Source organism: Anopheles arabiensis, chromosome 2, assembly GCF_016920715.1.
Source record: "Anopheles arabiensis isolate DONGOLA chromosome 2, AaraD3, whole genome shotgun sequence".
Lineage (NCBI taxonomy): Eukaryota > Metazoa > Arthropoda > Insecta > Diptera > Culicidae > Anopheles > Anopheles arabiensis.
This window is the reverse complement of record NC_053517.1, coordinates 49350908-49372719: the sequence shown is the minus strand read 5'-3', so window position 1 is coordinate 49372719 and position 21812 is coordinate 49350908. Positions and strand designations below refer to the sequence as shown.

Here is a 21812-nt window from a genome sequence, read left to right as displayed (position 1 = left end):
TAGTTAAACTTAATGTAAAAAAATCATTTAACAAATGACAATTGAATTGCGCTATATTGTGCATTGTAGATATAAAAAACCCATTCATAAAAATAAAATTATTTGTTTTGAAGTTTTAATAAATTGAAAATTAAAAATGTACAGCCTCAAAAATTATCCATAGTAAAAATATGCCATTTTCTGAATGAATGATGCACTTCCATCCAGTACACTATTTGGCTTGGAGCGATTTGAGACTCATTGTCAAACCAACCAAAAATGCCGCATTCCGTTGTTACCAATACACCAATACTAAGGCACATCTTTTCCACACTACGAATGAGTACAGTCTATATAATAGATTAAAATATAATCAATAAATATCTACCATCGAAAGGTACGTCCTTTGGAAACTTCGCATAGTCGTCGATTCATTGATAAACAGTTTATCAGTCGAATAAATAACTGTTATTTTAATAGACACCGCTGTCTACCACTTCATCAAATGTCAGCGGGTGTGGGGCCAATTTAATAACACAATTGTCATCTTCGATTGCACAACTGTCAGATTCGGCACAGTTTGTTGTGGTGTATGTTCAATGAGACGATTGTAATAAACAAATGGACAGTTGTTGATTGTACTGGTAAACACTTTAATAGGCGACACTCAAATGCAATCCCTATCACAGTGCGTTAAAATGGAGCGATGGACACAACACCTAAAGATATTTGTAACCTGTTCGCTCAACGATCCTCTGATGCTTTCTCCGGCCCAACACATGACCCAGTAGTAATATACATTGCAATATCCTACACCTCATCAAACATTATTGATGGCACGATACCTATACTGAATGCACAGTGGATGAATGCCTAAAACATCTCAAACCATCCTTGATCCCCGGACCACAGGGTATTTCAGCTTACAAAATCAGTAAATGCTGGAAATCGCCGCCCTATAACTGATCTCATATCCACCATTTGCCACGCTTCCAATGAAAGGTATGAACTGCTCGATTTCAACGTATCTCAACATGTCTTTACGGATAGGCTTAGACTCTATGCCTAAGGATGCCTAATACCCGGATGAGTGTGGTGGAAGAAAATCACAGATCGAGAGAGATCGGTGGACCCGGTCAAGCGGAATCCGCATGCAAATGCATGTATGCGTGTCGTTCGAAGGATATCGGTTTCCCCTTCTACCGTTTTTCGTGCATCATTTCTTGCAAGGCTACACGAGCGGCGTTGTACCATCCATAATCTAGAGAGAGAAGACATGCTCTCTCGCTTTGGCACACAGGAAAGTTTTCCAATAGCTTCGGTTTTGCTGTTTGGGTGTCGGGTGCACATGGGCGCCGGAACGCAAGGGCGCAGACTTTTTCATGATTTTGTATGACTTTGGTTTGGACCTCATGTGTCAATTGACCTTATCGTGGTGACTCTAAATTATAATATTAAATACCGTACGTTCTTATATAATCTATAGATTTCGATGAATTATTCAAAAAATACAATACAACAAATTAAAAAAATTCATTTTAAAATTTGATATGCAATATTCTAAAGTAACAAAGAGTTGTTACGTTAGATTAAACAAAGCATGGCCTAAGCATCCCTTCGGGAAATCTTCGGGTACCTATCGGGTGCAGCGCAGAAATACTGAAAATACCCAGGTTCATTCATTTAATTTTCTTCATTCATAGTCAGTTCACTTTCAATCTTCCACCAAGCCAGTTGCGTGCATGCTCTTTATTCCATTGGGGGCGGTTGGTGCACCGGAGCAGGTTTAACATTAGTTATTCTTGGAGAAGTTATACTAAGCAGTTCATAAGCACTCGGAGTACTCATGTTAACACAATATTATTCGGTTCTCTTAAACAATGAATATAAATATGTACAACACTGAGCAAGAGTGATTAAAAGCAATGATTGAAATGGTTGTAGATGGTTAAACCCGAGACGAGAATGTTAAGTCGTGCGAGTGGACGCTTGTACCACGGGATCGCACTTCTTGCGTTTACAGTAACTGAAAAAAGCTTTTTAATCACTTTATCTTACACACCTTTAATCAAAGATAAATATAAAAAGTTGATAAATTGATGAGAATATGCCAAGATTGATACTTTTAATTATTGATAATTAATCATGCTATTAACCACATGTACTGACGAAAAAAAGAAAAAAAATCAACAATACCTCCATATTTCTTAATGGTTCACAAACAATTTGAAGATGCACAACTAAATTAAAACAAAAATTGTAACATATTCTATCTGAAAGAATAAAATCATGCAAGTAATAAGACAAAATCATAAGCTTTCACTTGCATGGGACAGCGGAACACAAGGTTGACCAAGGGTGAGAAGCTGTGGATGAACAAATCTGAAATGAGTTCTTTCAAATGGGATGAATTTGAGTTACTCACTATGGATGTGAAACACATGCATAGTGTTTTTGACGATAAGTAATCGTTTTATAGCTTTTCAAATTAAATAAAATTAAGAAAGAAAACGAGAGTAAAATTAGGAAAAATAGTTTTTGTTTGTTTAGTTAAAATAAAATCAATGAAATAAATAAATAAATATCAATAAACACTTTTCGATTTAACGAAACTCACTAACCGTTTGATACCCATTGTAGCACCACAAATATGATGAGTATTATCTGTTATAGCCCATGTAAAATAAGTCTAAGAATATATACTTGTTAAGCGATTTATAAATATGATTCTGAATTAATGTTTTATACTTGCTTATCTTACTTATGTTTTGTACATTTAACAAAAAAAAACATATTTCAAACACACTGTTGATCTTGATATTTGATGAAAAGTTGTTCAAAAATGTATGACTAAAATTTAAAAAAAACACCTTTCCGAGTAAAAAAGCAGAGAATTATTATGCTCTATATGCAGTATGCGCTTGCTCCGAAACGCCGAACAATCTAGATTTCTCACCGATAGCCATGCAGCAATGTCAGAGCACAGCCTAAGCACCCGTTCGTCGCTGGTTCGGGTTTCCTTCGGCGCCGTAAAAATGAAGTGCGTACCGTTCATTCCATTCATTTCATTCAACGAAAGTCGTGAACGTACAAGTTAAATCACTTGAACTCTTCAGCCGAGCTGGATGCATGCGCGTGCGGTGGTCACATCGTCAGCAGCATTTTTCGAACAGCAACCGTCACTGCTTCACCGGTCGCGATCGACATTTTCGTGTCCCTGCTTGTCTCAGTGTAGTATTTGTCGCGCGAACAACTTTGACTGCATCTTCGCCGAAAGGTGTGCGTTTTTGTGTCGAGAGGTGTGTGTGTGTGTTTTTTTTTTAGTTGTGCCATGTAAAGATTATTTTATCACCGGGAGGCTGGGACTGGTTGCCACACAAACGAAGCGCGAGTTATCGCGACTGTGTTGAACGAACCCTTTCCCACGGTGAAGTGATGGTTCCAGAGCAATATTAACAGTACTGGTGGTGCAAAGCGATTTTGCCAGCATCAGCCGAGGAAAGTGTGCGATCGTAAAAGGACTTCTTCTTGAACGGAACAAGAAGCGAAGGTTTTATGAGAGGAGGTTCGTACAGTAGCCGAGACGAGCAAGATGAAAGAAGTGAAAAGCAAGTTAAGTTTGAATTACAACGTGCCCGCTTGCTTAATTGTGGACGAGTGAATTAATTAGTGGTTGCACCCGGGCTAGCAACTGTTCGCTGGCTTCCCTTCATTAAAATAGGCAAATCGTGGCTGTAATAATACGTGATCCGATCGCGCTCGGTGCGAAATTGATTTCCACTTCGAGCCCGTCCATCCATTCTCACATTTCGTCGCACACAGTAGACGAATCGAGTGGCAAAAATGTGAATGAACGTTAGTTGCGTACGTGGTGTTAACCAACGGAAAGACGAACGAGATCGTTCGCGGATCGAGGTCAGCCTTTCGCTACCGGATGGGGAATCTTCGGTGGATGATCTGCCGCCAGGAGATGGATTCTCGTGCTTCCATGCTTGTTCGTGTGTATGTGTCTGAGAAAGAGTGAGAGAGAGAGAGAGAGGTAGATAGCTAATTGCGAAGGTAAAAAAACGTGCGAAACACCCAAAGTTCAGCAGTTTTGGTGTCTACTTTCTTACCGGGGCTTGGTCAATCCGGCAAGATGACCTCGAAAATTGGGAAAGACGCGACGACCAGCCTACAAACATGAAACGGAAAGGCCAACTTAACACTCCACCTCAAAAGTGTTGCAAAAATTCACTGCTTCCACTGCTGCGCGAGACCGTCAGTTTGTTATGTAAAACAGATGATTCGGGCCCGAGGCCCGACACATCCGAGACACGGGGCCCCGTGTGTTGGACGCACGCATACACCGGCACGAGTTTGCACGGCCTAGACAAGCGCACACAGTGTGGCACAGAGTGTGGTGTTTCCGCGTCCGCTCGCCCGTAAAATACAGGCAAAAATAGAGGATGCTTACGGTTTTCGCGCAAAAATTCACTTTTTCGCGATCTGCGCGCCGCGACGAGACGAGATCGACAGACAGCCACCGCGAGCATTACGCGCACGCCCGAGCCGCCGCTTGGCTCATTAAAAACCGATTGGATATATTTTCGAAATTAGTGTCGGTTCGGTTGTGGTTTCCGCGCGGGTTTTCGCCGCCGGTTCCTCCCTTCCCTCACTTACCCATTGTAAGCCGGCAAGATGACCGAGCCACGGGCGTGAGCATGCCTTGAGTTTCTCCTTTTTTTTATTTCGCCTGCTCTACCAGCGTATGGTGAGTGTTCTTTTCACGCAGACATTGGGGGGCAGAATTCGGCAAGCATAGACAGTACCTTTCACAGATGTATGCAAAACAAACGGCTGTCGTTGACTTTAAATGCATCTGAATAAAGCAGGAATTGTGTATCGGGCTCTATTTTTTTTCTTTTGATAGGTTTTTATAGCCAAACCCCTCTGCAGTCTTATATGATCTTATCACTTATCATTTTGGGTTTCTTTTGATTTCGTTACCCTTGTTGACCGATGGCGGCGCATGCTTCCCCACGTTGGGTAGGTTTGGGTCGTGGATTCGGCACAATCACGGTGCCGAATGAGAAAAGCAGTACGGCGCGTTGTCATACTTATCGACTCACGTGATAGGCATCAATGCCAAAATGACGATGTGTGTGTGTATGTGTGTTTGCTTGTGTGTGTATGTGTAAGAGAGTGATGTGTAATTGGAAGTGTGTAATTAGAGTGAAGAAAATTGTGATATGCCCTAACTCTGGCTTGCGTGAACCAAGACAACATAAATTGTGAATCAGTGTGTTTATGGCATAAGCAATTTTATAGTGTAATAATATCATATATGTTCAAGATATATTACAAAAGAGTAAAAATTACCCAGTGATGATGCGTTGTGGTTGCTAATCTTTTTCATAACCGTAGGCAGTGAAACAGAAATCATCGAATTTTAATCAAATGAGAAAGATTTTTTGAAAAGTGTGAAAGTGTTGGCCCAACATTCTAAGGAAAAAAAAACATCTCATCCATCAAGTTGTTACAGAAACGAATTACAGCACAAAACGTACGATTACTTCGAGCAATCAGCGCTATTATCAGCGGCAGTGCGGCAAACGAAACGAGCGAATCAAAGGTAAAGACGTGATATTATTCGCAGCAAGACAGTGTGATTCATCTTAGGACTCTATTAATAACGCCAACGTTTGGAAGAGTGTAGCAAATGACACGAGTAAAGATGCAATAATGTAATTAAAACTCAATTAAAACGTCCACCGCGTTCGACTTAAGCTACAACACAGCTCATTGCATTTTCGATACCTGCCTTGAAGTGTGAGATCTTTCACGAACAGTATTGTTACGGCGTACAATCACGCAACTCGCCCTGTTCCGGGTGTGAAATGAGGCACCCTTTTTTGCCTGATGCATTGCAACTAATTTCAACACGCATCTCCAAACGCAGCAAATACGCATCTTCTCAGCTCGCCCATGCGGAAGATGCAAAACGAAAGTTCATCGCTTAGTGGGATGCACTGCAAGATTATTAAGCCGTATACGCCCGTAGAACAGGTCGCTCCGAGTGCGCGTGACTTTGGTTGTTCCTTTGCACCTTCGCTTGCTGCTTGGGGTCACATCCTTCCGGAGAAATGTCGACAAAAGTCGTAGCAGCATGCTTCCCCATTGCTTCCCATTCTTGCGGAACGTTTCTCGATTCTTAACTTGCTGTTGTTACATATCTTTTGTTTTTTGTTACTCTCTTGTTACTTTTTGCAGTCGCATTGGCAATTTTCTTCGCAAACTCCTGTCCAAAGATTTGCAAAACCATTTCATTTTGGGCCTGGTTTTGGGTGACTTTTGTCGGGTAAACTTCGTTGTGAGCGAGCCAACATCGTCCCCCGTTTGGTTGAAAGCAGTGGTCATGATAGATTTTTTTTTGTATGTTCTGCTGGAGACGAGCTGAGTTCTTTCCAAACGAATTTGGAAGTTACTTATGCTTTTTTTGCTGCTGCAAAGCAACTCGCTGACGGCGCCCTTTGCAGTTGGAGTTGCATGGTGCACGCTGGTACATTCTGGGGAGTGAAGGGAACGCAGACGCCGGCACCATTTGCTCGACATGAAGACACTTTTACATTTCACTAGTGGCATGTTTACCGCATCTTCATCTTAACCATGTTTCCGCTGCGTGTTTGTGTGTCCACTGATTTTTTTTTCGTTGGATTTTTGGACAGAAGATAGTCGTTTCTGTGTGTGGTTGCTGTACCAGAACCTCATCCCAACATTACCTCCGATGGCGTGCAGAGATCGCAAGGCACACTGTGGACATAACAGTCTATGTAGCTATCTGAACAGTCGAGCAAAACTGAACACATTTCCCAACGAAGTTCGACTAATGGGCTTTGACAGTTTTGTGGGATTTCGTTCCAATTGCTTTTAGCAAGCGATTATAAAGACATTGTCCAGAGATGAAAAATTGAAAAAGTTTCATGCTCCATTTTTGTAAATGCTTAAACACTTTACTTCTGGTGTTACTGTAATCTTACGAACATTTTTAGCTTAAAACGCAATAAAGATTCAATGACAGCAATTGTCCGCAATTTCGTTACTGAAAAATGTGTTATAAATGTGATTTGATAAAAAGCATACTAACATAACAAACCGTTATCTAAAGGGCCAATCCTTCTTGCGAGAAACCTAACTCATCTTCACGCAATCCACAGTCAGCAGTTTTAGTTGACATCATTCTGTCAAATACTGCTCGCAGCGCTCATACTACATTAGCTACACTCCACATTTTGGCAACAGTCGAATGTTTGCCCCACCGAGACAGACCGTTCGCAACAATTATGCAATCGAGCGAGAAGATTGTCGCTGCGGCCACCCCTCTATCAGCTGTAGGTAGCATGGTTAGTTGTGAGCAAACAGTTTGTAACAACCGAGAGCGAGAAATGCTTGACAAGAATTTAAATGTCAATTACGCTTGTAATTTCGAAAAGGGGTTCCCATCCACCCTTCAACAAGTTCAATTGTACGCATTCGGAGATTGGTTAGTGAAAGTGATATGAGAATATTCTCACTCGTACCACGGTCAAATTTTCCATTCAGTGAACGAAAGGATTGATGGGCATGCAATGAGAGATAAAGCTTAAAGGTATTTAAACCACCTTATACTACGTTTGTATGGCTTCTGTATAATCGCAGAGTCCGAGACGATCTTGCCGCTTTTGGCAAACATAAACAGCATCAATTAACACCGTGGCAATCGGAACGTTATTTTCCTGTCGGCAAGTGCGGATTGTCAGCTTTCCCTTCATTGGTGTGGTAAATCACCTCCACCACCACGATGAAACAGAGGTGTGTAATTTCGACAAACAATTTGTACGTGACGCAGACTGTGAAAAGATTGTGAACCCAAATTGAGACGCAGTGTTTGTTTCATAGACCGTTTTCTTATTTACTTGTTTGATTTTATTTTCTCATTTCGAAGAACTTTTTTGCAATTGGTTTTCAAAGAGAGGGAGCGAAATCTCATCGTTTCCATCTCGCATCGGTTACTCTCCGTTTGTTACCGATGACGGATTGGTAGTGCCTCTTAGCATACAGGCAAAGTTAGGTGGTAAATTGGTGCGGAACCGGTTGGCAATGTGTGGGTGACCCGCTTCTTCTGGAAGGGTCGACGAAGGGTGTTGCAGCGAGGGTTGGAAGAAGCAAAGGGAAAAGCCGGCATGTGCTGCGGAAGGCCATTCGTGCAGGTGTATCGCAGACAAGCGTAACTGATAACAGATAGCACCAGTGTATATCAGCAGTGTGTTTGTATGTACGCGTTGTGTACCGAAAACGGCAACTGCACGCGCAATGTGACATTTCGAGAGCGGAACCCGGTCAAGTGACACACGCGCTACTAGTGATAAATGAAAATGTATATTTATGTGCCAATGACCTCTCTCTGCCGTACGGCGTAAACGATCTACTGCAGTATCGAGGCGTCTCTCAGTCCCTTTGTCTTCCCCCGTATATCAACCATTTTGTTCGCTCTTTAGCGTGTGATCCTCCTAGTTGCGATTTTGGCATTCGGCAACATTCGGTAGCGCATGGCCGGCATTAAATCGGGTACCTTGATCGAAGATGATCCTTTCCTCACGCGGCGATCGTGGCTACAATGTTCAAGTGCTAGATTTTGTATGCACACATCACATACACACTCGTGTGTATGAGCAGCAATAGAAGAGGGGAATGGCGACGGGTGGTACGTGCGTCATGTACTAAATTATCGGCCGACAGCGCCACTCATTGGCGATGGTAATGAAAATGGCGATCTCGCTACTTATCTACACCGCCGGTGGGTCGGTAGATTACTATCGGAGTGATTAATTTAAATTGTAGCCTTTCGATGCGTACTTTTCGACTGGTTTTTCGACGATGAGCGACCAAAGCAATGGTTTGGGTATGGCTGAGCATACTGAGCCATGTTGAGCGAAAGAGAAAGTATTGAAGCAACCCAAATTGCTAAGAAATTATACCAAAGGATAGTGTATGACACGTAACATTTATTAGTTTATTTATTTGTGTAGATTAGTTGAACAATAATCATAAATCTCGTGAAATCTGACGTTATATGTAAATACTGTTAAATCAATCAACTGTTGTAAAATTATGTGATATATTTTATTACGTATTGAATCTCGTATTTAGAATTTTTAAATTGTTTCGAATCCTATATCCGTGTGTTGTAAAAAATTGTAAACATTGGGGCCCTTCGCGATTCTAGTCAGCTTTTTGTATGGAGTTTGACAGTTGGAGGCTGAAATCATGTAAACATTCCATACAAAACCACATACAAAACTAGCCTGCAATTTTCAGTCTAGATTATTCTAGCCTCAAAGCTAGAATTAGATTCGAGTACCTGTTTGAAAAAATGGTAAAACACCGTGTTGTTTACATTTACCCCAAGGTACATTAAAGAGATCAGGTGGTCTCATAGCATGTTTTTATAACCAAATTTGAACATCATTTTTGACAGAACGGGTGAAAACTTTTGCTCAAACAAGCATTCTGGAGGCTTAATGAATACACAAAACATTTGTAAAATCTTCATTCAGAGCCAGAAGCGATAAAAATCAGTCTTCTAAATTCATACACCTTGGGATAAGCACACCTGTATATTATACTCACTTAGCTGCTCGAAAACTGCTATACAATGCAAACAGCTGACAGGCTTAAATTTCAGCCTACGAACTTAAAACGGAAAGAACCTCATTAATAGAAAATGTAATTTAATTTTTGCTTTCAATATTTCATGCCATCAAACAAGTGCTACATCAAAATCAAACTCATATTGAATTCACATCGAGATTAATAAAACAATGACCCCATCTACACGTACGACATTGTAACGAATTTATAACGAACGGAAGCATACAACACTTCCCATAAAAAAATGACCCGATCGAAATGTCGTACATCTCGTCTAGGTTTATTTTGGTTGCTGATGAAGCGTTGATTAAAAAATATCGTAACATTTATTAGAAACGCATGAATCATACCTGCTAGGGATTATGAAGATCACTATGACGATTTTACAGATTTGATCGCAATTTTAATCAATTTCTCTCCTCGAACAGTCAACCTCGATTCGTACGCTTGTTATTGCGGAACAGATTAGCATTTTAAATTTGTGTTTTTTCACACTTCACGCACGTTGGTTGCGTGGTTGTAAAGGAACCCAAGGAACTGCCATATCCCTTGTTAAACCTTGTGTTGCTCAACACGCTGCCAGCGAAACCGAGCGATGGGACAGAGTAATACAATTGGTTTGCCTCCAGTTTTCGAAAAACACACCCTTTGGCCATACGGTTCTGCAAAATCTAAACCATCTACGCATCGATACCGATCGCGAGCCGAGTCGATCGCGATCTCCTGTAGCCCATTTCTCCAAATAAATTCGAGGAATTCCCAACCATCAAGCCAGCTGCCTTTCTTCCCGCGTTGTATATTTTATTCATACCCAAAATATGTAGATTACTACCCATTCCTCCATTAGCATAGTTTATTTGGTTTGCCTGCCACAGGGCCCTGCCGGTCAGACACCGACGCTCTAGTCGAATGACGTTGCTCAATCCGTTTTCCTTCTCTGTTTTACAGGGCTTTTCCTCCAGTAAGGCGTAACACTAACGCATACGCAGCACCCGGGCCATAACAATAGCCGGTGGGTAGGTAGGTAGTAGCATTCATCCCGCCCGACTCCTTATTTCGCCCAACGGTAGCACCATTTCAGTGGATTAGCGAAACGAATGCTCGCGTGCGTGTGCTGATGTGCTATGGCCTGTAGGAGCAGGCCCGCCAGCACCCGCTCACACCCGCAGCAAAACGTCCCGCGGGGCAGGGAAAGGTGGCAGTGCTGTCTGCGGCCTGTACGACAACATTCCGCGCATACGTGCGTCCCGCTCCCGGAGGCGCATCGCAACTGCACCCGCCACACTCGCTGAAGGCCGCGCGAAAGGATGATGGGACGCGCACTGGTCGCGCACGGGACGTTTCTAGTGTGCTGCAGGCAGTGCTACGTGCAGGTGTATCTAGGGCCGTGTCACATGCTGGCCAGTGTCACCCCTCGCCGTAACCCAGAAAGTGTATCAAAGTGAATCTTAGTGCTTGTCCTCCGCACCATCCCACGGTTCTTTCTGCCGCCCATAATTGTTTGGTGCTTGGTGCTTGTGTTAGTGTGAGCGTGGGAGCGCGGGTGCGTGTGTGTGTGTGTGGGTGAGGGCGCGAGGCGCATCTATGTGAGTGTGTGTAGGTGCCCGTGGACGTCGCTCCACGAGAGGCCGGTGAAGGTTCATGCTCAGTGGCAGGATTCGTCGGAGGGCCCTGGCCCTGCTGGGCGCCCTCCTGCTGGTGATCCTGGTCTGGCCTCCCTGCTGCGCCACGATGCCGAAGCCGTTGTCCGTCACGTCCCCGCAAGCGCCATGGGACGTAGTGCCGCCCGCTCGGCCCCATCCAGCTGCCGCAGTCATGCCGGTCCCAGTGCATCCCTCGTGGGCGAGCGGCGAAGGCACATTCGCTCCGAAGCGGCACCACGTCCCAATTGGCCCGGGGAGCGAACGGCACCAGAACGAGCAACACCAGCAGCAGCAACAGGAACCGGCGGAATCCGAGAGCCGGAAGAGCCGGCGTGTCAGTGAGTTCTACCGCTTGTTGCGTGCCCTCAGTCCGGCCACCCAGCCGCGACCAACATTTGAACCGAACGAACGAACACAGAGTGAAGTGAGTGCAGCAGTGCAGTTAAATTTACCGCCGCGCGAAAATAGCCGGGCAGGCCGCGTCGCGCGCGATTATTTAATAGAACCGATCGATAAAAATAAATCCCAATCGGCGAGACCGGCGAGTGCGCTCGACTTGCCGCAGGATAATGCGCCCGTCCGTGTGCATGCCAGGTTCGATGACACGAACCGATCGCCGGCACTGTCCCGAAGTAGACGAGAGGCGCTGCCGGCGAATCCGCACCGTCACCAGCATCAGCTTGCTCCCGCAGGTGCACCGATGAATGGTACCGGCGTGTGGCATGGGCGGCGTGGTGGTGGTGGCCATCGTCACCATCATCAACATCACCAGCAGCAGCAACAACAAAACCGGAACATTGAATCGAATCTCGAGCGCAATGAGCGTTCCGCCAACCTGTCGCACATAACCGGAGCGACACGCAAAATCCAGCTGTTCATCAAGAACCGCTACATCCAGCTGCTGCCCGACGGAACCGTCAACGGAACGTCGGACGATCTCAGCGACTACAGTGAGTATCCTTTTCTCTCCCTTTTTTGGTGTACCACTAAAATGTAGGCCAGGGCGGTGCCGCCCGGAATCGTGGTTGAAATGTTATACACTTTTGCATATATTTGCAATCTTTTCAATCGCTTCACCGTGCGCTAATTTAGGCAGACAGATTTGTGACCTTTTAATCGCATGATATATTAATGCACAGCGGAAGAAAACAGCGATTAAAATATTGGGATTGTTTTATCTGTTTGCCTGCCTTTTTTGGTTCTGTGTTTTTTTTTGCCGAACCATTGTTGGCGAATTTTAAATCAACCTTGTCGTGCAACAATTATAATATGATTTATACTTTGCTTGTTATTTTAAAATTTGTCCACTACAGCATAACGTTTCTTGTTCACTGTGCATGAGCGAAATCCGCGATACGAAATGAAACGAATGAAAGAGGATCCTCCAATCAACACTTGAGGCATTTATCGCGAACAGGTTCCGTTTAGGCTTTTCTAAGCTGTTGAAGAATCCGCATCCACCGCAATCTGCGGAATTAAGGCTGTGTTTATAATATTTTTCATATTTGGTCAATAAATCGAACGACACATGAATGGGAATGATAGATTAGCGAATGCCGTTAGACTGTTCGGACGGAGAAAGTTCAACGTACGATCGCGATGGTTTAAATATTCTTGTAACTCCCTGATCTCTTAATTAAATTCGATTATTTTTTGCACAGCTGCTCAACTGTTTCTCCTTCGCTGAAGAATAATTGATATTTTGGGGTTGTTTGTTGGGTTGCAGATTTGTTTCTTTTCCAAACGCATCTGTAGCGAAAGGTATCATCAATCTTACGATGCTTTTTGACGGTGTTAAGTGACACCGATGAAAATGGAATCAATTATCTAATCATCAACATTGAGAAAGGATGGTGTTGTTGTATGTGTGTGTGTGTGTGTAATGAGATGATGTTCGCTGTCCCTGTGATTGCTAGCTATTATAGCTGTCAAGGGTTTATTTTTTTCCTTTTGCTGCGGCAGAGAAATAACATCCACCATACATCCACAAATCAGCGTTAGCTTCCGCGAAGCTCATTAGGATAAATGTTCGTTTGGATTGGGGTTTGGAAGGCTCTTGATCCTTTGTCAGACGAGATGAAGTTGAAATGACACATCAACAAGATGTTTTGATCACTACACGAGGCCCGACAGAATACACTGTCTGTTGTTTGCGGATCTTCCCGCATTCTGGCGCATAGGATAAGTCATATTCCAAGTCTTCCTCTCAGACGTTCCCATAACATTTGAGAGTTAGAAAAGGTTGGAAGGAATTTCACGCGCTTGGAAAAGGCTGAGCCCTAAACCGTTGAACTCTCCCCAAAAATACCTTTAGTTCGGTTTGGAGCTATGCCCCATTCACGGGGAGGTTGTTAATTTCTACACCCTTGCTAACTGTGACTGATTTTCACCTGGCTGTGAAATGGGGTTACAGGCGTGAACTGGCATGAAAGGCACTCTTTCATAGCTATCCCTGTCCCAAGATACATCCAATACCCAGTAGCCAGTAGGTATCCAATGCACTCGTAATTCACAGTTTAAAAAAAAAAATGGACGCCTTGAAAAAAGACACTATTTTCCTAAATGATCACCAGCGTTTGTTTTGTTTCGCTAACGGTTCAAACGGTTTCATCATATTGCTCTTCATTGCCGGCCTCATGATACTCGGAACTGGTTTTAATGATTTTCCACCCGTGCAGCAATTCTACACGCCACTGCGATGTAAATGAATCGTGCAAATAATACAAACACAAATCCGATACGATCTGCAGCGATCGATTGCGTTCGAGGATCGGCGTTCGACCGTGTGAATTAAATCAGCACAAAAGGCGTGGCGGTGGGTGACTCTGATTTGAGCTGTTCGGGTGACATGATTCGTTAGCATACTAATTAGCAAAAAGCTGCAATATTTAAAAAAAAATCCAAAGAGCGTTTTTACGGCTATCGATCGGATTATCTGTTTTGATCTGGTGTACTAGAACTTTTTCTTCTTCAAATTGTAACAATAATGGCGCCAATATTGTTAACACTTTTTCTGAATTTGTTCTCAATACAGATCAGTAGTAATGTTATTTTTTAATAGAATAAGAATCAAATTTTATCCGAGAAGAGGAGAAACAACATCGTTCTCCTGTGGAGACCAGATGATTCTTCCAGTGATTTATGATCACCGTTCGCCGTTATCAATTAGAAACCAAGGCAGCTCCAATGATCGTAGCCGATTCGGTTACGGATGTTGGTGACGTTTGGTGTTTTATTGCATTCACTTCACAAGACATGCGAGAACTTATGGATTCCATCATTTTGTGAGTATCCCAAATCCTCCTTAACAACGTCCCCCTGGGGTTAAGTTTCGGGAACTCGGCTTCGAGTGAATGGTTGTAAAACTGTTTGGCCTTGAGTGTGGGATCAGCATGAATCGGAACCGTTTTGATTTATGGATTGGTGGTGTCGTGCAAGAGCTGCTCAATTCTAAATTCCACCGTAGTGTAGAATCCTTTCCAAGAAACTTTCACTAAACCACACAGGTTGCTTAGACCTTGAGCACCTGAACATCGAAACTAGAATTCAAAAATGGCTAGCGTGAGACTTCCCTTTATCGACACACCTTTGACGCCGTGAAACCTGTCCGGCTCAGGGTGGTTTCTTTTTCGGGTTTTAGTGTCCCGGCACTCCTGCCGCTGTTTGCACAGCGATCCCGCTCGTTGTGCAGTTATCGTTGTTTTCAAATCATCGACCACAAAAGCACACGCCAAATAACCTCAATAATGTGGCCCTTCAAGATCGACGGCCGGAATCGATCGGAATGCATTTTCCAATGAACGATTTACCGTTCGAAACGTACAGTCAGATGCCTGGCTGAATGCCCCCCGGTGGGCTGAAGCTGTGATTTCTCGTGACACGCGCCAGGAATGCTGGGGAAGACTAGTTTCCTCCAGCGTATGATCCAGAGCAGCGAGGAGTTTTTGGTGGTTTGGTGAGAAATTATAAAAACTATTTCACACCCGCACGACCTGGTACCTGGTGGACTTCGTACAGCGATCTTGTCCGTGTGATAACGTAGGGAAGCTTTCTTGAGCGATGTAGTGTCAGTAAAGCATTAGTCGCTGTATCCAGCGATAGTTTAACACAGAGTCCCGATCGTGGACAGATTATTGCATCCCGCTGTCAACGCGAATGGCAACGGGAGATTTTTGGACCCTCGATGTCTTGTGGTGATGGAGAGAAATTTACCTGATATCTTGTGCTGACTCGATAATTGATTGATGCCGGAAAGGTGAGGATAGAAATGCGGAAAAGGTTTGCTTGTAATGGGCAAAGTGATGCGAGGACCGAATGAACCCTTCCAAATCTCTGACATCTTGTCGGTGTTACTTTCGGAGAAGGAGGATTGGGTGTTTTGATTGTTGTGCAGAAAACAACGACACGTTGTTTGGTTCCTAATCTTACATGCACGAGTGAATTTAAAGGCAATTTTCCAAACGAGAACACACCGGAGTTTTTTCGATCTTGCTGGAATGTACGACCAGCACGAACAGTTGCATTAAAACCAGCAATGTGACATAAAATGTGTCAACGACCTTTTTGACAAAGCAAAGAAATTAAAAAAAACAGCCGAACGACAATGAGATAAAAGAAGGCATTTGAATATGCTTAAATTACAACGCAAAAACCAGTGTTTTTAGCAAAGAGCTTCGCTCAAACATGGTTGCTAAACAATGTTAATTAAGCGACTCGTAAATTCCCTACTTTTGCAAATTTCTCGTGTCTCGTTCGTCGCAGATGGTGCAGTTTATTTGGTGTTGAATTTTGTTTCTTGCTATGTTCCATCCATCGCAGCTGTTCGCAAATTTTTGTTTGTTCCTTTCACACTAATATTTTCACAACTGATTTGCAAAGCTATCTTTTTAAGATGGAGTGTGTGTATTATTTTGAATTTTAATTACATTCTAAAGATTACCGTTTTCGGCAGGCTGATCTTTGAGCTAGCAAAACGGTATATGATCACGGATAGAATAAAGAAACCATCCTGGAAGGAAAATACTATGCACGACAGGCAGGTGAAACATACCGAAAACCCGTTACAATGTATAAGCAAACCCATGCGCGTGGCCAACGTTAGAGTGAGCTGAAACATGCCTAAACCGGGCCAAGAATCTTCTCTAATGGAGTCACCAGTGACAAAACGCATTTGTTCGTACATCAAACACTTTTTCCACTCCTTTTACCGGGTTTTTTTTCCGGCAAATTAAAGCACTGGCTCCACTTTCAAAGCAAATGACACCGCGTTATGTTGATGGGCAGACGGAATGCTTCACTCAGCCTGCACCAGCGCTCTGTCTGTCAAACGAGACGAAGAGCGCGATCGAGATACGCATTATGCTGCCCCACAATGTCGCTGCCGGTCCGAGAGCATCATACCCTGTCCCCGCACGGGACTGCATATGCGTTGCGGCCCAGAAAGTGTGAATGACAATCTGCGGCAACCACCCCCTCCCCCGCCCCCGCTAAGCACACCCTTCTTGTAGTGAACGGATGCGGAATGTGTGTGTTGGTATGGAGTCGCGTTGCGCGAAATGCAAAATAGCTACGCGAAAAAATGGTGCGGTAGGTCAGTTGCACCATTCGTGCTGCACCAGGCCCGCCACGCACACACCGTGCACGGTGCATCAGCCGGGTGAAACTTTTTGTTGCCTTCCTTCCGCGTGTGCACGTTTTTTTGTTTGTCTGCTTATTTTTCACACCTCCCACTTATCCCCCACTACCACTGATCCCCTCGGAAACTGATCTCTGGAGAGGTTCCAGCGAGTGAACTTCCGATCGTCAACCGTTGCAAATTGCATCCATCACGGACAGCTGCAATTGTGTGGCGGGACGGGAGTTTGTTTGGGTTTCTCTGTTGTGCCTTCCTCCTTCTCTTCTTCTCCCACTCTCGCTCTCTTAGCAAATACAAATACACATAGCAATTCATTGAATCCCTCACCCGCTGTTTGTTCTACAAACATTTGCTCCGGTCGCTTCTTCGATCAGACGCAAAGTGTGCTTTTTCGATCGTCGCAAAGTGCTACCGGCTTACAGCAGGATGCACCATACGGCCTATGGTGATAGAGATGCGCCAAATGAGCGCGCGAAACTTATTCAATCGTATAATGATGCTTTCAATTGGCAACGAGAGAGTATCTACTTTGAGAAGATGAATAGAACGAGATCGCGAGCTGGTGAGTTAGTTAATGGAGAGGCAATGGCGGGGATTCTTAAGATATTAATATAGCTATTGCATCATGCTACAGGGGTAAGGAATGCTAGAACGATATAAATCGTAAAACAATCACTTAATTTCTAGAATCGCCGGGCAGTGCTAGACGGCGTGTCGTCGGTTAGTTCATTCATATCGGATTTGCTAGAATGTTAAATGAGGTAGATCAACATATCGCATCAACCATATAAATAGATTTATTAAGAAATTCTATTTTACTTCTATTATTACATCGGTCAATGCACTACGTAAAAAAACATTTAACAAGAGAAGTTTGTTTTCTACCAGAATATAACAGTTGTCATGCAGAGAAAGCACAACGAATTACTTGCCGCCCCAAGCTGTTACCACGTTTATCATTAGATGCTCTTCCTAGGCATGCCGGCTAAATTGTATCAGTCACAATCAGGTTAGAGTATCCAGCGGGACAATTTTATCCCGTCTTTCAGGCCCTTCCGGACTGGCATCACTCATCCCTCCTTCCCGGTACGCCAGCAAACCATGCTGATTTATGACTTCCGCATAATTTACTAATAGAGAGAGAGCCTGGTACACCCGTGTCCCAAATCGGAACAGTAATCCCTGTTCGATGACACACATTACCGTCTGGCGCGTTCGTTCGATGGTAGCGCGTGTGCGATTGAGTTTGGGTAAATTGTGCGTACCGATGTGAGCATTTGACCGGTCAAGCACCAGTGGTTAGCACATAGCGCTAGTTGCCAACTGGCGGTAGACGTAAGAGTGTCTACGGTCAACGTCCTCTCATTCTCGTGCTCTGCGTGTGCCGAATTGGACTTTCGGGCGGTGTTTGTTTTGCTTGCTCGTATCACATATTAGTATTCTGTTCGTTAGTGTTGAAGCTCTATTGTCCATCCGCCGACCACTAGCTGCGGTCATGCAAATAGTCGGTAGTCGGGGTCAGAGGTCACTAGGTTAAGTGAAGTATATGCGGTCGGGCGGGCGCTCACCCACGCGTACATTATGCAAAACAAATCGTTTTCAAGGCATGAAACATGAGTTCGATCCGGGTAAATGAGTTGGTGTGAATTTGCTAGGACCGTTTAACTTTACCTTAAGCCTATTCCGTGTCGCGCGGAAGACACACGAATTGAAGCGCATCCGAAACGTTTGTCTGCTCTCATAATCGTGCCATTAACTTTAATGTCCTTTTTATTGCACTTTGTTTACAACACATCCATCGAGTGGCCGTTTGTGCAGTTGCACATGTCTTTTAGCTTGAGTGAAAGTGTGATTATTTCGTCGTTTTGTGGTGGTATTGAGAGCTTGAGGCAAGCGTCATTTCATTTTTGTGACCATTTGTTTTATGTACCAGAGACTAGAGTCATCGTAACAGCAATTAAAAAGAACTATTAACCATAGGTTAATGGGTATTTTGGTTCAAATCGTATGGATTAATACCAAATCGTGAATGCCTCAACCGCAACCTATAAGTTAATAAAACAGAAATGAATGCCGAATCGATTGTTTAAGACCCACGGATGAAGTAAAACAAGCATAAACTGAATTTATTAGAAGCTATACTTTGTTTGCCGCTAGTAGGGTACCGGGAGCACGCTCAGATCGTGAGGTTAACTTTCTCATAGCTTTCCTAATTATGCGAATTGCCCCACGGGTGGTTCTACGTTTTGGAAACGCGATATCTTGGGATGGGCCAGCTCGTAGCAACGTTATGATATTAGGATGACTGATGGAATGTTTACAGTGCTACCAGAGCCCAACCAGTCGTCATCAACTCTTCGCATAGCAAGTGCAAGCAGCCCAGCAAGATGATTTGAATGGGCTAGTTCAGAAGAAATGGAACTGGAGTCGAATACACCTAATGTAGTATGAAAGTTGTTGGTCGTAGCTCCCAATGGAATGCATTGATTTTGGGCATGCACTTTGTCTTTGACTCCACGGCTCGTTGTTTGTGAAGCAAAATGTATGAACTTTTTAATAGGTTTTGATTGATTTACGACCATGTTGCGCATAAGATGAAGGCCCCCAATGCTGTTCATAGGTGGCTATTAAAAAAAGGTGGTTACAGCTCGTAAAGCGTTAAGCGAGCTGGATGATTAGAGCATCGGGGGAGAATCGATAGCAAAAGCCACGCGAGAAGCTTTGTTTTTGAAAATACGTTACTATCCACATGATGACCGTAATTCGTGCCTTCCTTATTAGCGATCGACTTTCATATTGCCACCCGAACGATTAAGACGCATTGAATTTCTTTGAAAGCCAACATAAGATTCCAGCGAACTAAACCGTAGAATAGATTTCCTTTTCCGATTAAATGCCCCAACGGCACGCGATGTAACTAAACCATAGGGCACATCCAACCGTAACTTCCGTAACTAAAGATTTCAAAGTTGTGAGATGTAGGTGATAATAGTTTGCTTCATCCTAGCCAACACTCACTGCGAGAAAAACGACGAGTGTAACTGTAGCCGAAACTAATCTAGAGGGAAGAGAGATAATAAATACCTTACCCAAACCCCACCCCAAAGGGCCTTGCCGTCTTGCATCGGTAAGTTGACACTCTCGCACCAAGAAGTGTCAATGAAGTGAAGAGTTCTACTTGATTCTTGAACAAAGAGACCCATTTGTTAGCGTCATTTCCCATAGGCAGAGCTGGGAACAATTTAGATGATCCCCACCCAGGATGTTTCCCATTGTAGGAGTATGTGAAACTTACGTTTTTTAGGAAGGCTAAGTGGGGTCACGCTCGCTGATGTTTGTGTGTGGTCTGCTGAAAGATGCGTCTGCATAATGTGATAGAGCTTTGTGGCATTCGGGTGAACAGAGGCATTAAAGATGAGTGATTTCATGATGAGGGATGCGAGCTGGAGAAAGTGTTTTCTGATGCGAGCTTTGCAATATTTACATCACACACATCTTTGAGTGGTTCTCAAGATAGGATTATGGTGCGATTTAATCCGGTAAAATATACGATTGCGTGATGAAAAAAAAACCCTGCAATGTCTCAAGTACGTGCAAACCAATCGATTGGGTATTTCTTAAGATAGGTGAAAAATACTGAACACTTTGCTCGTGACGGAAAACATTTGCCTGCAACCAAACAGCTTGTATGTTTTGATGCTGTGAAAGGGAGACTTGTGTTTAAAACAATTCGAAAACACAGTCGCGTACAAAAACGAGATTCCATCCACCAAAACGAAAGACTAAAGTATGCAACGACAAAGCAAGCTGCTATTCAATCGACTCGAACGCCAGAGAGCAGTGCACCACTGTTTCCAAACTACCCCCCAAACAACAGCTGAAACCTGATGGGCCCAAACCTGTCCCCTTTTTCATGCTCCTCATTATGACCACCCATTCCAGCAGTCAGGGCAGCCAAGGTAGTCGGAGCAGTGCTAGTATGAACGGGAGCGTATGCAGCAAAAAAGAAAAAGAAACACAAATAAACATACACAAGCCACGCATCGGTTTCCAAACGGACAGCGCTGTGCAGCGCACTCCAGTGCCAAGCTAATCCGACTCCAACTGCATGAACACATTCATTCACAACCCAACGTTTGGTGGCAGCGGGAAAAGCTGCCCTCACGAAGCATTTGCGGAACAAAGTAGCAAACGAAGATCGGGTCCGGAAAGTGAAACCCGCTGAGGTTCAAAATCATAACCATCGATTGATTCGGCTTACAGCGCTTGGGACTCCATCCGATCGATGATGAGGATCGATTTAAATTCCAGTCTGCCAAACCAGACCCGCGCGTGATCGGCAATCGAGCGGCCGAGCACTTGGTTATCAAATCGATCGAAATTGATCGAAAGCAAAGATTGTGCCCGGTCGGGCTGGTTGTTGAACATCCTGGCAGAAGAATCTGCGGGTGCAGTTGAAAAATCGATTATAAAGACGCTTTAACGATGCACGGGAAAATACGGCAAAGGCGGAAAAAGAGGCAGTTTATTTGCATATGCTTTCCTACGACCGGTCTTGACGATCTCATTCTTCGGAAGCCGCCCCAATCGTTGTGACGGTGAGTGGATGTGATTTGAAACACAAACCGATCCGCCTAAGAACTCGTCGCAATAGTCTTTCAGCTACCTGGCGTTTTGATTCCATTTGCTTCGAGACACGTTATTTTTTTTTTCCTCTTTTTGGTGTCGTTTAAGCCTACCGAGCGTACAAAAAGCGCTAGTAATGAAGGCATTAAGATAACAAAAAGATATGACTCAATAATCGGTTTGCGAACGGTGCCCCCGGGGGTTTGTTGCGAGTGCAATGCAATGACTCGACTGCAGCTTTGCCAAGATACGGGCATTGG

At 43.9% G+C, this 21812-nt stretch overlaps 1 protein-coding gene across 5 annotated transcripts in view; it reads left to right on the top strand.

Moving 5' to 3' along the window:
- The first annotated feature begins 3065 nt into the window (after positions 1–3065).
- The window catches only part of LOC120897606, a 55552-nt gene continuing 36805 nt past the window's right edge, over positions 3066–21812 (top strand). For 3 of the 5 annotated variants that reach the window (XM_040302600.1, XM_040302604.1, XM_040302605.1), the window contains exons 1-3: positions 3066–3278; positions 5386–5593; positions 10597–12241. In XM_040302600.1, coding sequence (XP_040158534.1) covers positions 11290–12241 — 952 coding nt within the window. In that variant the 5' untranslated portion in view covers positions 3066–3278; positions 5386–5593; positions 10597–11289. The remainder of the gene's footprint in view (positions 3279–5385; positions 5594–10596; positions 12242–21812) is intronic. The other 2 variants (XM_040302601.1, XM_040302603.1) reach the window with 2 other exon arrangements.